The 16835-nt window shown below is 45.7% G+C and overlaps 1 protein-coding gene across 6 annotated transcripts in view; it reads left to right on the top strand.

Annotated features, from left to right (window-relative positions):
* obscnb (obscurin, cytoskeletal calmodulin and titin-interacting RhoGEF b) overlaps nt 1-16835 on the top strand; it is a 625157-nt gene that overhangs the window by 200311 nt on the left and 408011 nt on the right. For all 6 annotated transcript variants that reach the window (XM_041184481.1, XM_041184479.1, XM_041184482.1 and 3 more), the window contains one exon: nt 14152-14418. In XM_041184481.1, the coding sequence (XP_041040415.1) occupies nt 14152-14418 (267 nt within the window). The remainder of the gene's footprint in view (nt 1-14151; nt 14419-16835) is intronic.

The raw sequence follows: 16835 nt of genomic DNA, 5'->3' as shown, positions 1-16835 counted from the left end.
GGTGGGGGGGGGGATCGGGGGGCTGGGGGGGTGGTGGTGTCTCGAGGTGGCGATGGTCCTGGTGAACATATAAGGGAGGGTGAGTGTGGTATGAGAGAATGGTAAGAATAAGTGAGGGCAGAGTGAAGGGATAGAGTGAAACGATGAGGTTTCAATGGTAGCGGTACAAGGGAGTGCGAGCGTGGCTGGGAAGGTGAATGGGGATGGGATTTTCAGGAAGGAAGGGAACATGCACATTCATCTGGATATCCCTGACTGAAAAGGATTGTGGCTGGTCGGTCTCAGAGGGGAAGTGGAAGGTAATGCCGGGGATCAACTTCATAAGTGAAAGTAAATGGGTGATTGGGGGATAATAAAGGACGGGGGAACGCATGAGAAACCAAATCCAGACCATGCTGTCCAAATCGAAAGTGAAGCGAGAGGGCATGGTGGGGGAGATCAGGTGCTGCATGGGAGTGTGTTCATTGGGTGGGTGAAGTTGTTGTTCAGGTCAGATGAACAACTGAAAGTCAACCCCAGCAGGCAGCATTCAAAATGCTCACAACATTGAGGTGAGTATGTTACGTGAAGGATCCACTTGAGTGGAGGAGTGCTTACACAAGGCTCCGAAATACTTTGCCATACACACTTCTCCCTCCAGATTCACTTGTTGGCCAGCTACTCTCTCCGCGGTGAAAGAGGATGAGGTTGAGGGGCTCACAGGCAAAGGGGACCCAGAGGGAGTGGACAGCCTTTTTCCTGAGTGGATGACACAGGGTTGCCCAGCTGCCACTCCTCCTCCCTTCAGGTGCCTCGGCCTGACTTCTTGAGGGGAAGGATGTTGAGGTTTCCCGTTTCCCTCTCGCGTTGCTACTGCAGGAACTCACCTATGGTTCCCGTGATGGAGTGCAGGTCTGCATACATCTCCACGCTCCACTGGACCAGGGTCTCTATGGTGTCCACCATCCTCCCCATGGAGACCTCCATACACGCATATATGGGCAGGACTTCAGAGAGCAGATGGGCGCATTCCTCCGACTCGTGCCACTCTGCTGAGGGCTTCCAACAGCTCTGCGTGATGTTCCCACTCTTTCTGCCAACTCTCCAGGATGAGTTGGAAGGCCACACCTAGAGGCTCATCATCTGACTCGGATCTCACAGACGCCTGATCCCCAGAAGTCCTTCGAGAGCCTTGGAGCTCACACAATCCTGCCTCCTGCTGCTGCGGACACGTGTCCTTGTGGTGACCACCAGATTGTGAACCCGAGCCGGCTCTAGATCAAGGTTCCACTGAAGCATGTGTCTCTGCACCGGTGCAGTGTGTGGGTAAGCGCTGTGATGGGTCTTACAGGCTGCTTATTTCCAGCTCTTCAATGGAAGAAGTGAGGCTGGAAGTGAGGATGTGGATGGAGCTGAGGGAATGGCTTGCTGAGGGTGTTGGCTGTTTGACAGAGCTCCTGATGAACCAAAGTAGAGTTAAATAGTGCATGGCAGCAGAATCAAAAACAGGAGAGAGAGAGCACTCACATTTTCATTGAGAGAGGGATGATGTGGCGCAAGATCTTTACAATGGTGTATGCCACTGAAATCACTGTCACTGCAGGCATGGTCCGTGTCCTCAGCAGTCAGTGTGATAGCACACTCCTCAAAGTGACTGAGGGGCCTAATGTGGGCCACTCCATCTCTGGTCTGGGACTGCTTCCTGCTGATGTGAGCAGGCTTCTCCTGCATGAAAACAGATGGAGAGTGTGAGCAGAACACATGGTACTGAGTAGAACGTTTGTGTGGTGAGCAGAGCCATGAAAGGGATGAGGACACGAGCTCAAGAGAGTATGAGCCTGATGGAGATGTGAGGGCGTGTGTGAGAGTTGGTGGTGTTGCCACTTGACGTGTGAGATGCTGGGAAAGCCAACTTCAACGGAATAAGAACTATCTGGGCCAAATGAATTGGAATTAAAGGTTGGCCAAAAAAATGGTAGATGATCAATGGGCTACCTTCAAAGAAAAAGTAATCTGGGCACAGTCAAGGTATATTCCTTTGAAAGGGGAAGGTAGTGCAAACAAATCCAGAGCTCCCTGGATGACAAGGGAGATAGAAATTAAGATGAAGAAGAAGGCATTAGAAAGGTTTAGAATTGAAAAGGAGGGTGTATTTAATAGGTTATCTGTGCTTAAAGTTGCTAAGGCATAGGGACCGGATAGATGCACCCAAGCATACTGTAAGTGACAATGGAAATTGCAGAGGCATTGGCCATAATTTTTCAGTCTTCCTTAGACTCAGGGGCGGTGCAAGAGGACTCAGGGGCGGTGCAAGAGGACTGGAGAATTGCAAACATTACATCCTTTTTTTGAAAATGTGTGTAAGGATAAGCCCAGCAACTACAGGCTAGTCAGTTTAACTCCAGTGGTGGGGAACTTCTAGAAACAGTAACACACCGTTTCCATGGCGGGCAGGCTCTCATTTGTCTGCCACGCCATCGCTTAGCCGCTTCATCACACTGGACGCAATTTTTAAAGTCCAGGCGTGCACATACACCTCAGTGTTTCCAGCCCACAACTGCCGCAAAGAAGACATGGCCGTGATGGCAAGAAGACTGCAGTCCCCAAATGCAATGACGCATTCCTTGAGCGCCATTTGGACGCAACGGAGGCTCACTGCTACCCCTGCTCTGGCTGCAGGATGGGCAGCAACATCATAATATGGCTTGGGAAGTGGTGGCAGCGGTGGTCAGCACCAAAGCCTTGCAAAGGAGAAAAGCCACCCAACGCTGCTACAGGGTAAATGGTCTCATCCATTCCTCCAAGGTAATTCATTCTTCTCATCGCTCTCAACTCAAACACTCTCAAATCCCTCTCATGTTTTCCTTAAGCATACTAGTACTCAACACACTTCACTAGTTGTCAAACTCTTATAAGATAAGATAATATTCACCGGCTACTCACTTGTTCCTTATTATTAATACTTAATATATTTTTTTTTAATCTCCCAGTTGTTGAAACTGCGCCTCTAAGCAGCAATAACCACCAGCCAATCAACTTATGACTTTCCTGTGATGTCACACCTCCATTACTGTTTCCGAACTCTAGCAGCAGCAGTGGCAGCTAGCCCCAATGTTCCCTGGAACTCTCACTCTGTCCTTGTACTTTCAACCCCGAGTCTCCCTGGAACTCTCGCTCTGTCCTTCTACTTTCAGCCCCAAGTCTCCCTGGAACTCTCGCTCTGTCCTTGTGCTTTCAGCCCCAAGGCTCCCTGGAACTCTCGCTCTGTGCTTTGCTTTCATCCCCAAGGCTCCCTGGACCTCTCGCTCTGTCCTCATGCTGCTTTTGGACTTGAATCTCCCTGGAATGCTTGCTCTGTGCTCATGATGCTTTCAGTCCTGAGTCTCCCTTGAACTCTTGCTTTGTCCTTGTGCCACTTTCAGGCCTGAGCCTCCCTGGAACTCTCACTCTGTCCTTGCCCCACTTTCAGCCCCGAGTTAACTACCTTTTACACCACCCCCCCCCCCCCATTCTCTGCTTTTCGTCTTGAAGCCAGCAAGCTGTGCCACTTGCCCCTTGACTCCATATGCTCTGACCTTATTCACTGGTCTGTTATGGGGCACCTTATTGAAGGCCTTTTGAAAAGTGACTGAGTTACTTGCCTCAGAATTTCTGGCCTCTGTTCTGCTTTTGTTGCCGTTCTAGTTAAGTTTCTGGTCAGTGGAAGCCCCAGGATGTTGATGGTGAGGATTCAGTGATGGTAATGCCATTGAATGCCAAAGGGAAAAGGTTAGATTCTCTCTTATATAAAAGCAAAATATTGTTAATGCTGTAGATCTGAAATAAAAATTGAATGTGCTGGAAAAACTCAGCAAGTCTGGCAGCATCTGTGGAGAGAGAAACAGAGTTAAGGTTTCGTGTCTAGTATGACTTTTCTTCAGAATTTATAGGTGTAGTGCTATTGTTGCTGGACTAGTAATCCAGCGATCCAGGGTAATTCCCTGGAGACCCAGGTTTGAATCCTGCCACGGCAGATGGTGGAATTTGAATTCAATATGTCTAATAATGACCATTGCTGATTGTCGTAAGAACTCATCTGGTTCACTAACGTACTTAGGGAAGGAAACCTGTTGTCCTTACCTGGTCTAGCCTACATGTGACTCCAGACCCACAGCAATGTGGGTGACTCTTAAATGCCCTCTGAACAAAGGCAGTTAGGGATGAGCAATAAATGTTGGCCATGTCATTGATGCACACATCCCAGGAATGAATAAAAAAAAACTTACACTCTCTCTTGTTGGAGTTGTTTATTGCTTGGCACTTGTATGGTGCGAACATTACTTGGCACTTAGGAGCTCAAGCCTGAAAGTTTTGCTGCGTGCGGGCATGGACTACTTTATTACCCAAGGAGTCCCTTTAATGCTGAACATTGTGCAGTTATCAATGAACATCCCCACTTCTGGTCTTGTGTTGGAGCACACTACCCTGAGTAACTCGTGGATCGATGTCTTGTGACCGAGATGATTGGCCTCTAACTACCACAGCCATCGTCATTTGTGCTAAGGAAATCTGCTGTCCTTACCTGGTCTGGCCTATATGTGACTCCAGACCCACAGCAATGTGGTTGACTCTTAACTGCCCTCTGAACAAGGGCAATTAGGGATGGGTAATAAATGCTGGCCCAGTTTGCGATGCCCACATCCCATGAATGAATAAATGGAAGTATGACTTCCACCCAGTGGAGAGTTTTCTCCCTGATTCCAATTGGCTTCAGTTTTTCTAGGGCTCCTTGATGCTACACTAAGTCAAATGCTCCCTTGATGTCAAAGGCGATCACTCTCACCTCACCTCTTTTGATCACATTTGTACCAAGGTTGCAATGTGGTCAGGAGCTGTGTGGCCCTGACAGAACCCAAACCTGGCATTGGTGAACAGGTTATTGCTTAGTACCATCAAGGATTTCATCCTCTGGGCAGGTAGCTGGAGTCAGGAAAATTCCTGGCTCAACCCGCCCGCCTCGGCGGAAAGTGCCTGCAAAGGTGGGATCTTCATTGCCGGGGATGTATGGGTGGGTGTGGGCTGGAGTTGGATCAGTCGACCTGGAAAAAAGTTTGGAGGCAGCCAGAGGGGCTACTGGGTGTAGATGTGGGCTGTTTAAAAGGCCGCAGTGGAACTTCATCCCAGTTAGTATAAAAACAGAGAGGCCCTCCATCCCTCACCCTCACCCTCCAAATGCTCTCCATGCGCCAACCATGCCACCTCATGCACCTCATCCATCCCCTATACCAAGCTCTGTCCTTCCACCCCCACTATGCCCCTTATGTGTTTGGCTGAGCGCCCAGACAGCCATTTTGCTTGTTAAAACACCGGAGAAAACATTGTTTGTTTGACAGCTCAGGCTTTCTGATTTCTACTGTCAATTTTGCAATGTTTGTTTACACAACGTTAAGTGGTTTCAAGTGCTTGTGGTTTTTGTTATTGATACTTAAAGGGTCTGGATGATTGACAATTTTATTGCTCCCTTTTCACATAAAAGAAAGTAGTACGAACATACAAATTAGAAGTAGGAGTAGTGCCACTCGGCTCCCGAGCCTGCTCCGCCATTCAGTCATGGTTGATCTGAATGTAATTCAACCCCACATTCCTGCTTACCCCAAAGGCAGTAACCTTGAACCCCCTTGTTAATCAAAAATCTATCTAGTTCTGCCTTAAAAATATTCAAAGACTCTGCTTCCAACACCTTTTGATGAAGAGAGTTCCGAAGACCCACTCGGAGAGAAAACGTTTCTCCTCATCTCTGTCTTAAATGAGCGTGCCCTTATTTTTAAACAGTAAGCCCTAGTTTTAGATTGTTCCGGAAGAGGAAACATCCTCTCCATATCCACCCTGTCAAGACCCCTCAGGATCTTAAAGGTTTCAATTAAGTTGCCTCTTACTCTAAATTCCAGTGGATAAAGCCTAACATGTCCAGCCTTTCTTCATAAGACATTCCTGGTATTAGCCTAGTAAACCTCCTCTTAATGCATTTACATTTTTCTTTAAATAAGGAGACCAGTACTATACACAATACTCCAGATGTGGTCCCTCCAATGCCCTGAAGCATAACTTCCCTACTTTTGTAATGAATTCCCCTCACAAATGATAACATTCTATTAGCTTTCTTAATTATCTGCTGTACCTGCATACTGACCTTTTGTGGTTCTTGCACTAGGACACCAGATTCCTCTGAATCTCAGAGCTCTGCAATCTCTCACCATTAGGCTTGCTTTTTATTCTTCCTGCCAAAATGAACGATTTCACATTTGTCAGATTTTGTCCACTCACTTAGCCTGCCTATGTCACATTCTTACATCCTTACATCCTCTTCACAATTTACTTTCCTACCTATCTTTGTGTCGTCGGCAAATTTAGCCACCATTCCTTTGGTCCCTTCATACAAGTCATTTATATAAATTGTAAAATATTGAGATCCCATCACTGATCCCTGTGGCACACCACTTGTCACATCCTGCCAACTAGAAAAAGACCCATTTATGCCACGTCTCTGCTTCCTGTTAGCCAGCCAATCTTCTATCCGTGCCTATATGTTACCTCCTACAACATGAGCTTTTATTTTCTGCAATAACCTTTGATGTGGCACTTTATCAAATACCTTCTGGAAATCCAAGTATAGTACATCCACCGGTTCCACTTTATCCACAGCACATGTGACTCCTTCAAAGAATTCCAATAAATTGGTCAAACATGATTTCCTTTTTACAAAACCATGTTGACTCAGCCCAATTGCTTTGAACTTTTCTAAGTGCCTTGTTATAACATCTTTAATGATAGCTTCTAACATTTTCCCTATGACAGATGTTAGGCTAGCTGACCTATAGGGCAGAATTTTGTTGTTGGTTGGTGGGCGGGACCCGCCGGCAGGTGGGCAGCTGACCCCCACTGCCGAAACGGGGCTCGCTGCCATTTTGAGTGGGTGGGCCAATTGAGGCCCGCCCAGCGAGCTGCCCGACAGAAGTGCTATGCGCTTCCTGTGCCGGGGTGGGGGAGGGATTCCCCAACTGTCCCTGAGACTAAGTGCTGTCTCAGGGAGATTACTGACAGTCTAAAAAACTTTAAAAATAGAAAAATGAAAAAATTATTAACATGTCCCCCTCATGTGACAATGCCACACTAAATGGGACATGTTAATAAGAAGCACAGAAACTTTATTAAAGTTTTTAAAAACGGACATGAAACCTCAGTGAAAAACATGAAACCTCATCAGTGGATGAGGTTTCATGTTTTTTCAGAAGCCCGCTGGGTCTCCTGGCCTGCCCACTAACCTTAAGGTTGGATGGGCAGGGTCTTTAATTATCTTAATTATCCTGTCAATGGCCTCAATTGGCCATTGACAGCTTGGCGGGCAGACAGCTGATTTCACTGTCTGCCCGCCTTCCTAAAGATTTAAGTGTACCGGGATGACATCGGGTGTTCCTCCCGACATCATCCCGTGTCATTTTCGCGTTGGCGAGTGGGTCCTGCCCCCAACTCGCCAACGGGAAAATTCTGGCCAGTTTCCTGCTTTCTGTCTCCTTCCCTTTTTGAATAAAGGAGTTATATTTGCTATTTTCTAATCTGATGGAACCTTCCCCGAATCTAGGGAATTTTGGAAAATTAAAAGCCGTGCATCAACTATCTAAATAGCCACTTCTTTAAAGACCTTTCAAGTCCATCTGAACCTGGGGATTTGTCAGCCCCCAGCCCGAACAGTTTGCTCAATACCGTTTCCCCGGTGATTGTAATTTTCCCGTTTTCCTCTGCCCCTTCCATTTCCAGATTTACAGCTATGTCCGGGATGTTACTTGTATCCTCTATAGTGAAGACCGAAGCAAAATACCTGCTAAACTCGTCTGCCACTTCCCTATTTTCCGTTATAAATTCCCCCCACATGCTCTCTATAGAATCATTTTAGTGAATGAATTACATTTTTAAGAAGCTTTTTTTTCACTTCCTACTGTTATTACAGAGTTCATAGGTCCTGTAAGACCATAAGACATCGGAGCAGAAGTAGGCCATTCGGCCCATTGAGTCTGTTCTGCTATTCAATGAGTTCATAGCTGATCTCATAATCCTCAACCCTACTTTCCTGCCTTTTCCCTATAACCCTTGATTCCCTTACTGATTAAAAATCTGTCTATCTCCGCTTTGAATATACTTAACAACCCAGCTTCTACAGCCCTCTGCGGTAAAAAATTCCACAGATTGACTACCCTCTGACAGAAGAAATTCCTCCTCATCTCTGTTTTAAATGGGCAACCCCTTACTCTGAGCAACCCTTTATTCTGAGATTATGCCCTCTGGCCCTAGACTCTCCCACAAGGGGAAACAGCCTCTCAGCATCTATCCTGTCAAGCCCCCTAAGAATCTTATATGTTTCAATAAGGTCACCTCTCATTCTTCTAAACTCCAACGAGTACAGGCCCAACCTACTCAACCTCTCCTCATAAGAAAATCCCTCCATACCTGGGATCAACCTAATGAACCTTATCTAGACTGCCTCCAATGCCAGTATATCTTTCCTTTGATAAGGGGACCAAAATGATTCACAGTATTCTAGGTGTGGTCTAATTAGTGCCTTGTATAGCTTTAGCAAGACTTCTATTTTTATGCTCCATTCCCTTTGAAATAAAGGCCAACATTCCATTTGCCTTCCTTATTACCTGTTGAATTTGTGTTAGCTTTTTGTGATTCATGTACAAGGACTCCCAAATCCCTGTGTGCTGCTTCTGCAGTCTTTCTCCATTTAAATAATATTCAGCTCCTCTATTCTTCCTGCCAAAGTGCATAAACTCACATTTTCCCACATTATTTTTCATCTGCCACTTTTTTGCCTACTCACTTAACCTGTCTAGATCCCTCTGTAAAATCCTTGTGTCATCCTCACCACTTGCCTTCCTACCTATTTTTGTGTCATCCGCAAATTTCGCAATAGTACATTCACTTCCCTCATCTAAGTCATTAATATATATTATAATTAATTGAGGCCCTAGCACTGATCCCTGTGGTACTCCACTAGTTACAGGTTGCCATCCTGAAAATACCCCCCTAATCCCAACTCTCTGTCTTCTGTTAGTTAGCCAATCCTCTATCCATGCTAATATACTGCACCCAGCACTATGGGCTCTTATTAAGTAGCCTTATGTGCAGTACCTTATCGAACGCCTTTTGGATATCCAAAAATATTACACCGACTGGTTCCCCTTTATCTATCCTGCTAGTTACCTCCTGAAAGAATTCTAAATTTGTCAGTCATGATTTCCCCTTCATGAAGCCATGCTGACTCTGCTTGATTAGATCATGTGATTCTAAATGCTCTGCTATTCCATCCTTTATAACAGACTCTTAACATTTTCTCAATAACAGATGTTAAGCTAACTGGCCTATAGCTACTTATTTTTTGTCTCCCTCCCTTTAAGGGTGTTACAATGGCAGTTTTCCAAACCTCTGGGACTTTTCCAGAATTTAAGGAGTCTTGGAAGATTACGAACAGTGCATCCACTATCTCTGTAGCTACTTCCTTTAATATCTGAGGATGCAACCCATCAGGAACAGGGAAGCTTATCGACCCTCAACCCCATTAGTTCCCCTAGTACTTTTTCCCTGGTAATTGTTATTGTATTTATTTCCTCTCCTTTTGCCCCTTGAGCAACAGTTTTCGGAGCTTGAGCGTTAGCTGGAGATATAGTGGTGCATCCGCGAGGCTAAGGGTTACACAGATAGCATGTTTTTAGATGTGCTCACTCTGCAGCTTAAGGAAGTGCAGTCAGAGAGGGAATGGGTGACTACCAGTCAGAAGAGGGAGGCAGGCAGGCAGTCAGGAAAGCCCCAGAATACATCTCACTCAAGAACTGTTTTTCTGTGTTGGAAAGCGGTGAGCGTGAAGGTTCCTCTGTAGAGTGCAGCCGGAGCCAAGTTCACAGCGCTGTGGGTGTGTTGCCTCCCTGGTGCCAGGGTCAAGGATGTCACAGAACGGCTGCAGGGCATTCTGAAGGAGGCGGGTGAACAGTCAGAGGTCATGGTTCACATTGGTACTATCAACATAGGTAGAAAGAGGGTTGAGGTCCTGCAACAAGAATTTAGGGAGTCAGGTAGCAGATTAAAAAGCAAGACCTTAAAGGATTACTCCCTGTGCCATGTGCTAGTGAGCATTGGAAGAGGAGGATAGAGAGGATGAATGCGTGGCTGAGGAGATGGTGCAGGAGGGAGGGCTTTAGTTTCCTGGATCACTGGGCCTGTTTCTGATAAAGATGGATCCTCTACAAGTTGAATGGGTTGCACCTGAACCTGAATGGGACCAACATCCTTGCAGGAGGTTTGCTAGTGGTGTTGGGGGAGTGGTTTAACCTAATTTGGCAGGGGCATGGGGTATAGAGTGGAGTTACTGTAGTGATGTACAGCCAGATATAGAAGAGAAACTAAGTCAGTCTGGAAGGCAGAGCAAATATAGACTTGTTAAGGCACATGGAATAATGCAAGGCTGGATTGCATCTATTTTAACACAAGGAATCTTACAATTCAGGCAGATGAATTGAGGACGTTGATTAACACATGGGAATATGATATTGTTGCTATCACAGAGACATGGTTGAGGGAAGGGCAGGACTGGCAGCTCAGTATTCCAGGGTATAAAATCTTCAGGCGTGAAGGGGGTGGGGTAGGGTATTCAAGAGGAGGCGGCATTACACTATTGATCGAGGAGTCAATTATGGCAATAAGGCGGGATGGTATCTTAGAAGTCTCCTCAAGTGAGGCCATTTGGATAGAACTTAAATACAAAAAGGGGGCAGTCACTTTTCTGGACATATACTATAGGTCGCTAAATAGTCAGGGGGAGATAGAGGAGCAGATATGTAGGCATATCTCAGAATTGTAAAATTAATAGGGTAGTAATAGTAGGGGATTTCAACTTCCCCAATATTAACTGGGATAATCTTAGTGTGAAAGGCTTAGAGGGGGTGGAAAATTTAAAGTGCATCCAGGACAGCTTTTTGAGCCAGCACGTAGAAAGTCCTACAAGAGAAGGGGTGGTACTAGACCTAATCTTAGGGAATGAAGCCGGGCCAATGGTAGAAGTGTCAGTGGGGGAGCATTTCGGGGATAGTGACCATAACTCTAAGTTTTAAAGTAGTTATGGAAAAGGACAAAGATGGACAGGAAATAAAGGTCCTGAATTGGGGGAAGCCCGATTTCAATATAAGACAGGATCTGGGCAAAGTGGACCGGGAACAGCTACTTGTGAGAAAGTCTAAATCAGACCAGTAGAAGTCTTTCAAAAAGAAAATAGTGAGAGTTCCCATAAAGGTGAAGGGTAGGATCAACAAGTCCAGGGAACCCTGAACGTCAAGATATATGGAGGATTGGATGAGGGAAAAAAAGGAGGCTTATGGCAGATACAGAGGGCTGAAAACAGTGGAAGCCCTAGAGGAGTATAGAAAGTGTAAGGGGGTACTTAAAAAATAATTAGGAGAATGAAGAGGAGGCATGAAAAGACACAGGTGGACAAGATAAACGAAAATCCCAAGGCATTTTATAAATATACTAAGGGCAAGAGGATAACGAGGGAAAGAGTAGGACCCATTTGGGACCAAAGTGGCAAATGTGCGTGGAGCCAGAGGACATGGGTGTGGTTTTAAATAATTACTTTTCATCTGTGTTCACTATGGAGAAGGACGATGTAGGTGTAGAAATCAGGGAGGGGGACTGTGATATACTTGAACAAATTAGCATTGAAAGGAAGGAGGTATTAGCAGTTTTAGCAGGCTTAAAAGTGGATAAATCCCCAGGCCCAGATGAGATGTATCCCAGGCAAGGGAGGAGATTGCAGGGGCTCTGACACAAATTTTCAAATCCTCTTTGGCCACAGGAGAGATGCCAGAAGATTGGAGGACAACGAATGTGGTACTGTTATTCAAGAAGGGTAGTAGGGATGAACCAGGTTATTACAGGCCAGTGAATCTAACATCAGTGGTAGGGAAACTATTGGAAAAAGTGCCGAGTGGGAGGATTAATCTCCGCTTGGAGGGGCAGGGATTAATCAGGGATAGTCAACTTGGCCTTGTCAGGGGGGAGATCATGTCTAACAAATTTGATTGAATTTTTCGAGGATGTGACTAGTTCTGTAGATGAGGGTAGTGCAGTTGATGTAGTATACATGGACTTCAGTAAGGCTTTTGACAAGGTCCCGCATTGGAGAATGGTCAAGAAGGTAAGAGCCCATGGGATCCAGGGCAATTTGGCAAAGTGGATCCAAAATTGGCTTAGTGGCAGGAGGTAGAGGGTGATGGTTGAAGGTGGTTGTTGATTGGAAACCTGTGACAAGTGGTGTACCTGAGGGATCAGTGCAGGTACTCTTGCTGTTTGTAGAGTATATTAATGATTTAGATGTGAATCTAGAAGGTATGATCAGTAAGTTTGCAAATGACACGAAAATTGGTGGTGTCGTAAGTAGTGAGGAGGGAAGCTGTAGACTACAGGATGATATAGATGGGCTGGTAAGATGGGGCAGAGCAGTGACAAATTGAATTTAATCCTGAGAAGTGTGAGGTGATGCATTTTGGGAGGACTAACACAGCCAGAGAATACACAATAAATGGTAGGACCCGAGGAAGTACAGAGGATCAGAGGGACCTTGGTGTACATATCCATAGATTCCTGAAGGCAGCAGCACAGATAGTTAAGGTGGTTAAGAAGGCATATGGGATGCTTGCCTTTTTTAGCTGGGGCATAGAATATGAGAATAGGGAGGTTATGTTGGAGCTGTATAAAATGTTAGTTAGGCCACAGCTGGAGTAGTGTATGTAGTTCTGGTCACCACACTATAGGCAGGATGTGGTTACACTGGAGAGGGTGCAGAGGAGATTCACCAGGATGTTGCCTGAGCTGGAGTGTTTCAGCTATGAAGAGAGACTGGATAGGCTAGGCTTGTTTTCCTTAGAGCAGTGAAGGCTGAGGGGGGACCTCATAGAGGCATACAAAATTATGGGGGGCATAAATAGGATAGATAGGAAGAAACATTTTTCCTTAGCGGAGGTGTCAATAACCAGGGGGCATAGATTTAAGGTAAGGGGCAGGAGATTTAGAGGGGATATGAGGAAAAATGTTTTCACCCAGAGGATGCTTGGAGTCTGGAACACATTGCCTGAGTGGGTGGTAGAAGCAGGAACCCTCACGACATTTAAGTAGCATTTAGATGAGCACTTGAAACACCATAGCATACAGGGCTATGCGCCAAATGCTGGAAAATGAGATTAGAATAGATAGGTGCTTGAAGGCTGGCATGGGCACAATGGGCCAAATGGCCTGTTTCTGTGCTGTACAATTCTTTGACTCTAAGTTTCTCACTCTCAATCTGAATGCTAAATTTTACCATATTATGGTCACTGTTTCCTAGGGTATCTTTTACTCTGAGATCATTTATTAAACCTGCCTCCTTACACATTACCAGATCCAAAATAGCCTGATCCCTGCTTGGATCCACGACATATTGTTCTAGGAAACTGTCTCAAATACACTCTATGAATTCTTGCTTGTGGCTCTGCCAATTTGATTTTCCCAATCTACATGAAGATTAAAGCCACCCATGATTAATGTACTATACTGTGTATAGTGGGTCGGTTGGCATTAAAGTGGCATAGCTCGAAATGGCCATAGGGGGTGGGTGGAAGGGCAGAACTTGGCATTGGAGGCATGAGGGGCCATAGGGAGTTGGTGGAAGGGCAGAGCCTGACATCATGAGAATGAGGTGATATAGGGGGTATGTTTTAAAAGGTCTCCTCGTAGATTGGCGTTCCTGGCTCCTCTGATGGGCCGTGAACCACGACTCTTGAAAAACTTGTACCGACTGCATAAAAATTGGCGATGAATAGGAAATTCCTATCTCGGCAATGGAGCCACAGCCTTTAAAGGCACTCCTGAAAATCAGACAGCCCGGGAATAGGGTGGGGAATCACAGAATCAGGACCAGCCCACCATTTTTAAAGGGTTCCAGAGTCACCCGGACTCTGAAAATCTAGGCCATTATCACCACACTACCATCCCCATAGACCAAAATCAGTTTTGCTAGAACAATCCACCAAGCAAGATTAATTTTTTAGCTACTTAGGAGATTTTGAAAATGAAACTTACTGCATGTGTCCTCTATTTATCATATTGCAGAAAAGCCGGTGGTGTTCATGAAATCCTTGGATGACATCGTTGGGGAAGAGAGAGGAATGATAACACTGGAGTGTGAAGTATCAAAGCCCAAAGCCAATCCTGTCTGGAAAAAAGATGATGTGGTTCTTGGTTCAAGTGACAAATATGAATTACTACATGCTGGAAAAACACTTTGCCTCATAGTACATGACCTGAATAAAAGTGATGCTGGACTGTATACTTGTGACATAGGCAGCGACAAAGCAAGTGCTAAAGTCTCCATCCAAGGTATGCAATGCTGTTGGATGTCTTTTGTAGACCAATAAGTAGTTAAAAACAAATGGATGAAGATATTTGTATACCATTCGGAGTTTTAAAAAAGCAAGCCTTTAATTAAAGACTTTTAAGGGAATGGTTTTTCTGAGGTCAGCGTTGAGGCAACAACTAATCTGCTCATACAAAGTTCATGAGAAAGGGGATCGACACTGGATCTTTGTCCTGGAATTTATTGGGAATGGCTTAGCACTTTCTAAGGCTGGAAAAGGATTGATCAAATGTTCCTATCAAACGGAGGAACACTTGAAGGTTCTTTGCTTTACTGCGTAATTTCTTATCGTTTCACATGAAGCCTGCTCATTTTCAAGGGTGATTAAAGGAGTTGTTGGTGCAGCTGCGATTACCTTGGATTGTAAAGCCTGGGACCTTAGAATCTTGGATTTTTACAGCATAGAAGGCGGCCATTTGCACTGGCTCTCTGCACGAGCAATTCAGCTAGTTCCACTACCCCGGCTTTTCCCCATAATCCTGTATATTCCCTTTTATCTTTAAGTGCTTATCCTATTCCCTTTTGAAAACCACAATTGAATCTGCCTTCCCTCTCAGGAAGTCCATTCCAGATCTAAACCACTAGCTGCATAAAGAAAGGCCTTCTCATGTTGCTTTAGATTCGTTTGTCTGTCAACTTAAATCTGTGTCGCCTTTTTTCAACCTCTTGGCCAAAGGGAACAGTTCTTCCAAATACTCTGTCTAGATGCATTGGTTTTAATTTCCCAAAATTTCCTAGGGTAGAATTTTGCCCTTGATGGCGGGCGGGCCCGACCGACTCAGCGGCAGGCGGGCAGCTGATTGCCGCTGCCGAAACTGGCCCCGCTGCCATTTTACATGGGCGGGCCAATTAAAGCCTGCCCAGCATGTCGCCCGACAGGATGCGCTATGTGCTCCCTGTGCAGGTGGGCGGGATTCTCCAACTGCGAGAGTGCACTCTTTTGTGCATGCGCGCAAAAGAGCACACATCTCCTTGAGGCTAAGTGCTGTCTCAGGGAGATCGCTGAAAGGCTGTGAAACATTAAAAATAGAAATATAAAAAATCATTAACATGTCCCCCTCAGGTGAAAATGTCACACGAGATGGGACATGTTAATGAAATACACAAAAACTTCTTTACAGTTTTTAAATTCTGATATCAAACCTCATCCTGCCACTGGATGAGGTTTGGTAAAAAAATCACTGACCCACCTGTCCGTTGGGCCCATGCGCCAAGCCGAAGTTCGGATGGGCCCCTCAAAATCCTGGTTGATTGGTGACTTAATGGCCTTAACAAGGCCTTTAATTAATGGCGGATGCGCGTTGCGCTGCATTGCGTGTCCGCCGACCTAAACATTGCGATACTGCACGCTGACTTCGGGACGCTCGTGCGACGTCAGCGTGCGATATTTTAAGCGCTGACGTGCGGGCTCTGCCATCCGTACGTCAGCCAGAAGATTCAGCCTCTAGATTCTGAACTAGGGGGTCCCATCTGATTGGAAAATAGTGAATGTAACTCCTCTGTTCAAGATAGGAAGGAGACAGAAAGCGGGAAACTACAGGCCAGCTATCTTAACATTGTAGGGAAATTGCTGGAATCTGCCGTTAAGGAGGTTATACCGGGCCACGAAGAAAATCTCAATGCAACCAGGCAGAGTCAATATGGGGAAAAATTTTTAGCTCGGCAGGCGGGCGCGCTCGAGCGTAAAATGACATGCATTGACGTCAGGCAAGTGTCCTGACATCAACCTGCAGTCGCACGATATTTTGTTCGGTGGGCGTGCGCCAGAGTTGGCATCGTGCCCGCTGACAACTAAAAGGCCTGTCAAGGCCATTAAAGGTTCAATTAAATAGAAATTTTGACAGTCACATGAGGGGACATGTTTTATAACATTTTTAATTTTTTTATTTTTTTTTAAACTCTTCATCTCCCTGAGGCAGCTCTGTGCCTTGGAGATTTTCAAGCACTCACCTGCGCGCATGCGCAAAGTTCATGCTCGCCCCTCTTGCAATCCACCCCATCTCCCCTGCCTGAACAGGAAGTGCTGAACACTGCTACTCGCGTTTCATGCTGGGCGGGCCTCAATTGGCACACCATTGTGAAATTGCCTTCCAGCCTTGATCACAGGCAGTGGTTGGCTCCCCGACCGCCCCCACCCGACAAGGGCAGAATTCTGCCCTTGGTTTTGTGAAAGGGAAATCATATTTGACAAATTTATTGGTGTTCTTTGAGAAAGTAACACGCAACGTGGATATAGGGGAACCTGTGGATGTGCTCTACCTAGATTTCCAGAAGGCATTTGACAAAATGCTGCATCAAAGGTTATTTTGCAAAGTAAGAGCTCATGGTGTAGGGGATAACAGATTAGCTTGGATAGAGGATTGCTTAGCTAACAGGAAGC

This window comes from Carcharodon carcharias, chromosome 3 (genome assembly GCF_017639515.1).
Source record: "Carcharodon carcharias isolate sCarCar2 chromosome 3, sCarCar2.pri, whole genome shotgun sequence".
Classification (NCBI taxonomy): domain Eukaryota; kingdom Metazoa; phylum Chordata; class Chondrichthyes; order Lamniformes; family Lamnidae; genus Carcharodon; species Carcharodon carcharias.
Note: the sequence above shows the minus strand (reverse complement) of the source record. Positions and strands in the feature narration are given on the sequence as shown.